The following is an 8,266-nucleotide window of genomic DNA, read 5'->3' on the forward strand; positions in this document are numbered from 1 at the left end:
GGCTGGACAGCCATCTGTCAGGGATGCTCTGACTTGGATTCCTGCATTGAGCAGGGGGTTGGACTCGATGGCCTTGTAGGCCCCTTCCAACCCTACTATTCTATGATTCTGTGATTTATTTATTTACACATTTATGCATTGCCTTTTATCAATGATTTCAAAATGACTGATCAAGATTCATTATCATCCTCACACTTACGTTAAAACACTATTCAATCTCAGTCCTCGTAGAACCTTTCAACAATATTAAAAGCCACCATGAGGTTACATTACCATCTGAAGATGGGTTGGTACATATTTTGCTTTAATGTTCCCTCATGTGGCAAGGCCAAGTATTACTATTTACCACAAAAAAAATGTGTGAGTCGGGAGTAGACCCCGCAAACCAGAAGCTTCATCCCTATGGTGAATAGCACCTAGTGGTGAATGTGCCCACGTGAGCGCAATCAAATGAAATATTCTGCAGCGGAAACTGATATGATAAAAAACAGCTTGTGGTTGTGACGTTGACACTTTTAGCAAAACCCATTGTGAATATAATCCCTACTCATTGGTTTCTCTTCTCCCTTATTTCAGTAACCTTCTATAACATCCAAATGAACTTTGCGGTGTCCTGCAAACCTCCAAAGACATTTGATTACTATGATGCTGAAAAGCTTTCTACAAACTGGGCAAGTATCTATTCTTCTCCACCCAGGGCCAGCCCTACCAGCAGGTAGAGTGAGGTGACCACCTTTGGTAGCAGATGCCTGGGAGTGTAGCAGGACAGCAGTGGCCATTTCTCGTGAGGAATCAGTTTCCCTCTGTTGGAAGGCAGAATTGTGGGTGCCGCATAGCCTGCCCGGCACACCCTGCGGAGCTCAGGCATGGTGGAGGACACTGTCCTGGGGCCAGTGTTGAAGTCAGACTCAACTACCAGTCCAGCTGGCTTCTGTACGTGGACTGGGAGAGGCACCATCTTGTCCTCCACCTCAGGCAGCAAAATGTCTTGGGCCAACCCTGCTCCCCTATCCGCTCTCTGCTCTCCAACATTTACTTCAGTGTATATGTCAGATCAGAACCATTCCATAATACAAAGCAGTGCTGGTTCCAGGTTTTTGAGGGCCCTTGGGCAAGGCACCCTCAGTGGGCCCCTTCCCTCAGTGAATCTATCTTCTCACCACCATTGTCACCAGTGGCTTTTTCTCATTGGTGCTACTGCTTGCGTGCTTGACAGGCAGAGAGCCAGTGAGCAAGTAGGCCGTGGCATCTCCTGCTCCTCCTTCTCACCACCACCACTGTTGTCTGGGCCAGAGAGAGAGGCAGGTGAACAGGCAGGTTGCAATGGTGAGGAGGAGAAGCAACTCCAGGGGGCTCTTGTCTTGCCTTTGGCAGGTGCCCAGGTATGCCCATCCTAGATGCCGGGCCTTATACAAAAAGGGGAGCAAGTAAGAAATTATATCAAACAGTGGTTTTCAAACTGTGTTCTAGAGAACTCTGGGGCTCTTAAGAAATTGATCAGCTGTACAAGCATTTCATTTTAAGCATTTGTGAGTCACTTTTCTGCTAATGCGTCCTGTGCTTAGAAGTAGCTACTGGCTTTATGCCCTGGTCGTGGGCTTTCCAAAGTCATCTGGTTTCCCTTAATAGGAGGTGGGATGCTTGACTAAATGGACCTTTGCTCTGATCTAGTAGGACTCTTCTTATGTTGGTTACAGCGCAATCCTATACATGTCTACTCAGAAATAAATCCCACTGAGTTTAATAGAGTTTAGTCCTGGGTAAGTGGGCATAGGAATGAAGCGTAAGTGACACATAGTCATAAAAATAAACTACATACCGGTAAAAGTTAAACAATTAAAATGTCAAAAACGTTGTTCAGGAACTAAATAAAATGAAAAGTGATAAAGTGAAAGCCTTGTTACATAAGAAGGGCTTAATCTAGTATCAGTCATGAAAGTGCCTCCAGGATGTATTTGGAGAGATTATTCCAAAGATGAGATGCCACTCATGCTGGGTGGGGAATGCTGGGAGTTGTAGTCAAACGCATATGGAAGGCACAATTTATTTTATTTATTTATCAATTAAATGTATTAATCGCCCATCTGGCTGGTCACCCAGCCACTCTGGGCGATGTACAATAAAACAGTTTAAAACAATAAAATTCTACAGTAAAAATATTTTCTAAAATACCCTAACCCATCCCAAATGCTTGCCTGAACAATCACGTTTTAATGTGCAGTGGAAGTTCATTAAAGAGGGGGCATGACGGAGTTCCCTAGGGAGGGAGTTCCACAGAGTGGGGGCCACCACAGAGAAGGCCCTCTCCCTCATCCCCACCAGTCTAGCTGTCCTGGCTGATGGGACAGAGAGGCCATCTGAGGCTGATCTTGTTAAGCGGCCTGTCTGGTGCTGCTGGAGGCGCTCCTTAAGATAGGCTGGGCCGGAACCATATAGGGTTTTAAAGGTCAAAATCAACACCTGGAACTTGGCCCAGAAAACAACTGGTAACAAGGTTGGGGAAGGCTGCCACAGATGTTCATCATTCAGGGCTGGCCCTATCATTAGGCAGAGTACAGCAGTTGTCTCAGGTGGTAGGTATTGGGAGGTGGCAGCAAGGTGTTGGAGGAGAGACCGTGTGCCATGCAGCCTCCTTTGCACCCCCTTCAGATGCAGTGGTGCAAGCCTGTCTCATAGCTAGTGTTGAAGAGAGATTCAACTGTGGGTAAAATCAGCTTTTGTATATGGAATGGCAGGGGGTGCCATCTTATTCTTCACCTCAGGTAGCAAAATGGCTTGGGCCACCCCTGTCAGCATTGTTAAAGAAATGCTGAACAATTTTCACCCAGAGAATCAAACATTGTGGTTAATTGTTTGTCTCTTCTACAGTTTAAGAAAAAATTAAATAATTCCGAATTTGTTGTAACAAACCATCACATCAGGACAAATACACGGTAAGTATTTTGTTCATGCTTAAATATTTTCATTGCAACTTCCTGTCATTCAGATGTCCAATACAGGAACATAGGCGGCTAACAACAATATATTGATAACCCAACACTAAAATTCCACATTATTAAAAAAACAAAACAAAAACAACAGTACAGGTATTAAAAACAATAGTCCAAGATAAATTGTGTAATTTTGTTGGATGTAACTGTGTTTTGTAAAGTGATTATTTTGATATTGTTTCAGATTGGAAATAAATCTAAAAAACTTTGAAAAAAATACTAAAGTCAGTATAATCTTAAAAAACAAACCCAGTGGAGATACTTTTAAAAAAGCAAGATAGTTCAGGGTTCTTAATCACGTGGAGACCTCTGCCGGTAAGGAGGCTCTCTTGTTCAGACTTTTGCCCTCCATGCATGCAGGGTGACAGATGCGATGACGGAGTGAGTGCTCCTTTCCTCACGCGTTCATGCAACGCGGTAAGAAGAATGCCTGAAGGGGGTGTTTACTTTAATTTATTAAGTATTTAATTTGAAATATACTTTACACACTTCTGATCCATTGATAATTTCAAAGATGGCCCGTTCTGCAAAGTCTGCATCTAAAATCCAGATGGATTACCGCAAAGCAATTTTTCTGGATTTCTGAGGCGATGAAGAGGATTAAGATTATGTTTGTTGTATATTTATTTTCTCTGTAAGTTTTATGTATGCTTTTCATTGGTATACATTTCTTCTCATGCTTTGTGACATTTTACATTTTCCTACTTAATTGGTCTTTGTACATTGAGTGACATAATTTATATCTCGTGACACACTAGTGTGCCCCATCTCATAATTTAGGAATTATTGTTTGAATTCCTATCTGGTATAGAGCAAGACAATAATCCCAAATAAATGATATTCGAATACGCTCACCTTCCCATAGTTTATACCAGGGCTGGGCTCCCTTTTTTTCTTTGGGGCCACATGTTGGCAGCGTGTGGGACCAAAGCTAGCCGTGGGGACAGCCAGAAGCAACGGTGGGCGGGCCACCCCCTTTCTCTCTTTCTGCTGCTACCTCTTCTCTCTCTCCGTCTTTCTTCACACTCAGCGGGCTGCTAGGAAAGGGACCGAGCACTGTTGCCTGAAATCTAGACAGATTGTGTGCAGAGGGCTTCTGGAATTGGTCCTCAGTCTGCAGGTTGCCTGCCCTGGGTTTATATCCAGGGTCTGGCCTTTGGAACTTGCCAAGTGTCGCCCCCTCCCACAGCCTCTTCACTACCATATGTCAGTGGGACGGTGAATCAGCTCCGGGTTTCAGTCAGCACCCGTCAGGACTCCAAAGGAGCTCTCCAAGGTGCTTCACAAGGTGCATGAGACACAAGGAGAACTAAGAAAAAGTAAAGAAAAAGTTAAACAATTATTTTATGCCAAAGGAGGAAGAAGAACTTTCACACCTTGGAGAGCTCCTTTAGAGTTCTGACTGGTTCTGACTGAAACCTGAGCGGATTCTCCGCACCACTGACATCAGAGCCACCAGCCTCCACTGCCTACTGCAGTTTTTCTCTTTCTGTCTGGAATGACCATGAAACATTACTCCCCCCGCCCCCCTGTTTTTACAGCAGAGTCAATATCCTACGAAGAGTGGTGTGGATGAAAGCCAGGGTATGTATTTTGTATACTGTAGCTTGCGTTCTTCTTTCTCCTTTGGGATAAAATGATTGTTTGGTGTTTTCTTTACTTTTTCTTCATTCTCCGTGTGTCTCATGCACTTTAGAAATGAGTTGCGGAGCTTTTTTTGCTGCCTGAATTTTCTTCTCAAGGCAGAAGGAATTGCCATGGTAGCAGTGGGAAATGTACCATGGAAACTGGTTTGAGGTGGTTGATGGTAAACATATTTTGTTTTTGTGCATTATTCATGGATAAATAACAGCAGCATCTCCTTATGTTCTTGGCTGCCTTTATACAACTGGTTCAGAACCATTAAGCACATCTTGAATGGTGTGTCATTTTTCCAGAGTGCCTTGCTGTCAATTTATTTATTTAAGATACTCCTTGGCCGCCTTTCAGGGCAGAAGTCCTCCCAAGGTGTCATACAGCACTAAAACACATAAAACCGGTATGATAAAAACACAGTAAAAACAGCAATAAAACCAACAACAAAACCAGCAATAAAATCAGCAACAAAAATTGCAAAAAAATAATAATCACATTATGGGAAGGCCAGAGTAAAATAATACGTTTTCCAGAATTTCAAGAGATACACATGGGCGTGGAGTGTTTCTGTTCAGGGTTCCAGCCACCCATGCCTTCTTCCAGGATCCTCCAGTCGATTTTGCTTCCCCGCTGGCTCTCTGATCCCTCCCCTATCAGTCAACTTTCTGTGTCCGCTGAGCATGTTCAGTCCTCATTGGCCTGGCTTGGAGGATTCCACCCGCCTTGTATTTTTCCCTTCCTAAATATTTTTTCACACTTTGGTTTTTTTCTTTTGTTCATTTCCAGCGTCACTTAAACATGCACATTTTCTTATACTGTCATCCTGAATCTTGGAAATATAATTATGAGACTTTTTTCCTGCAGAATATCCCTTTTCCTTCCCCAGGTATGTACCGTTTTTAGAACTGCTGTACCAGAAATCAGAGTCAGAGAGACCACGGAGTAAAGAAAAATGAGTATTCTTTATTTAACGCGCGGGCTTAAGGCTGGAATCTTTTCCAAAGAGCCAAAAGCCCCGAGGCATAGCCACACATTACTTTTATAGAGATGATGACACACAAGCGACCCTTTCTCCCACTCCCTCTCCTGTGGTTTTACAGTTGGTATAGTTGTTTATAGTACAGGAAATGGGCCATAGGACATTCTATCTTGAGAACAAGGATACAGTCTTGCAGTAAGCAAAAAGGCAAAATCATGACTGTGTTGTGCAATTCGGCTTGCTGACAGGGGAAGTCTCTACATTGCTGTTCCTGCCAAACTATGCTAGCTCAGCAAGAACATGAGACCACTTAGTCTGACCCCCGACATGGCTGCTACATTCCCCCCTTAAATGCATAATTTTATTACAATTATAGCATTTCATTACACAAGTAGACATCTCGGTTGGCAAGGCATAACACAGGATTTTTATGGCAACTTTCTTATTTAATATCTTGTTGAGCTATTAAAGCATAGCGGGCGGCTGTTTTTGTGGCTGAGGCAATAAACAGATTGTTTAAGCAACGCATAAACCAGGGGATGCAGAGGCATAACAGTACCCCTACCACTGCTACTGGTAAAATCAGAACAAATAATGCTTTGAGCCAGCTGAGATCTGGAAGCCAAGAGGTCAACCAGTCGAGCCAATTATGTTGCTCTATTTTGATGTCAGCGACTATTTGGTGCAGTTTGTTGATCTGTTCATCTACAGCATTGCCATTATCAGTTAAGTTAAAGCAACAGAGCTTTTGGTGTGTCTCACAACCCAAATGATGAAGAAGGAAGAGGTAATCTATACTAGCTCTATTTTCTAGAACCGCACCTCTTAGATCACGCAACTCTTTATTTAACAATGACAATGCTCGTGAGGTGGCATTTATGCTTTTGGCTAAGCTGCAAGCTAACCGGTTGATCTCCAGACCATCAGCCAAGGCTAAACCTGGAACCCCAACCAGTGACATTGCTAAGGCCAATTTTTCTGAGTCAGAATATAACTGCACATGACTATTACAATTTTTAGTTAGTTGGAGTGCTCGAGGCTGCCGTCGACGGATTTTCTCGGGCCACAGGGGAAGAATTGGCACCAGGTGGCTGAGGCAACATGGGTGGTTATTAGACAAGTTGGCAGGAATGAATGACCAAGTGCGGGAACTACATGTCTAAAACCATCCATGGGGCAAAAGTATGTGGGCATCATTAAAAGATATGTTTTGAATTTTATTACAGTGGAAGGGGGCCAGGGATAGCTTTATATTTTCTGGAAAATTTTTGACAATTAAGCATTCGTGCACACGTAGTATTTGTTTCAGCAACGATGGGGGTGCGTAGAGTGAACTCTGTAGGAGGTAGGATCTTTGCAACCACGCCCCAATTAGCATTTTGGGAATAAGTTAAACTTACACCATAAACTCTTAACATGGTATCTTTTTGAATTTTCCCAGGATGTCTACAGACAGGTATTAGGCAAGAGCTAATAAGCCTGTTTGCAGGTATATCTTTTGGTAAACAAAAATACTTTATCCCAGTGATGTTAGCTAAGTGAAGCCAGTAATTATCAGCAAATTGCTGGGACAAACTACCTTCTCCAGGGGCAGGCCCCCCTTTTTGCACCTTATTAAGGAAACACAATGCAACACTACTAACACTACAACACTCATGTTTGATCTTCTTTGGGATCTGACCGTATGCCGGGCAGCTATTCACCTGGCAAGCTGCAGTAGGGTCTAGTCCCCTTCTTCAATTCTCCAGTTGCAGGTCTGACCGTATGCAGGGTGTGTCCACAGTAAGGTCTAGCCTGAGTCTTCTTACTGCTTTTTCAGAATGATTTTTAAAGGATTTTTAGGATGTCTGTTTACAGTCCATTCCCCTCCTTTCGCTCTCTTGACTCGTGTTTAATGTACACGAGTTCATAGCTGTGGGGGTGGAAAGTATAACAGTTTTTGGTCCTCTCCATCTGGGAGTCAAAGGGTCATTTTCCCCTCTTTAACTCATACTTTATCTCCTGGTTGGAAAGGATGAATCTCTGTAATGGGAATTGGGGCTTATTTTCTAAGACAAAGCGACGCTGGGCTTGAAGAACTTTGCCCAGTGTTTGGACTTCTTGTTTAAGGCTAACGTTTGCTTGCTCTTGATGCTGCTCCAGTGTCAATTATGAAGTCAATGTCATGGCCCCTCACAGTGGCAGTGACTAGGGGCTTCCCAGGGCTGAGATTAAGGGGGCCCGGTCTGTCTTATTTAAGACTTTTGTCTTTAGCCACTTTAATGAAGGGGGCTTCTTTATACATTTTTATAGACCCCTGCTTTCCAGTTTGGTTGCTAACTAAGCTGTCTCCTCCCTCGCCCGTTCTGGCCCCTTTGGTTTTCTCTTTCATGTATTTGATTTATTTCATTTGGGCATTTACGCCACCAATGTCCATCTTGTCCGCACTGGGCACACTGTTTTTTTTCTTAAGAATCTTCTGCCTCTGCCGGGTCTTTTTCATTTCTTCGTCTACGTTTTCTTGGGCCTCTGGGTCGAGGGGGCATACTGGCAATAGGCATTTAAAAGACGCTCCAAGTACGCTCTGGGGGCTTCGGTGGCACCTTGCAGCACTTTAGACACTTTGGTTATATTAACTGACTTTTTCATACTTGCTGTCATGGCTTCTAACAGCAGGGTTTGA

The 8,266-nt window shown here is 43.5% G+C and overlaps 1 protein-coding gene across 1 annotated transcript in view; it reads left to right on the plus strand.

Moving 5' to 3' along the window:
* Positions 1-4,571, plus strand: part of LOC146338379 (adhesion G-protein coupled receptor G4-like) — a gene marked incomplete at its 3' end in the record, with an annotated part of 28,932 nt that extends 24,361 nt beyond the window's left edge. The window contains exons 6-8 of the mRNA XM_084813270.1: positions 577-671; positions 2,869-2,933; positions 4,532-4,571. Coding sequence (XP_084669396.1) covers positions 577-671; positions 2,869-2,933; positions 4,532-4,571 — 200 coding nt within the window. The remainder of the gene's footprint in view (positions 1-576; positions 672-2,868; positions 2,934-4,531) is intronic.
* Positions 4,572-8,266: the final 3,695 nt, after the last annotated feature.

This window comes from Heloderma suspectum, chromosome 9, assembly GCF_057233095.1.
Source record: "Heloderma suspectum isolate Gila_16-S chromosome 9, 16-S_ref, whole genome shotgun sequence".
NCBI lineage: Eukaryota > Metazoa > Chordata > Lepidosauria > Squamata > Helodermatidae > Heloderma > Heloderma suspectum.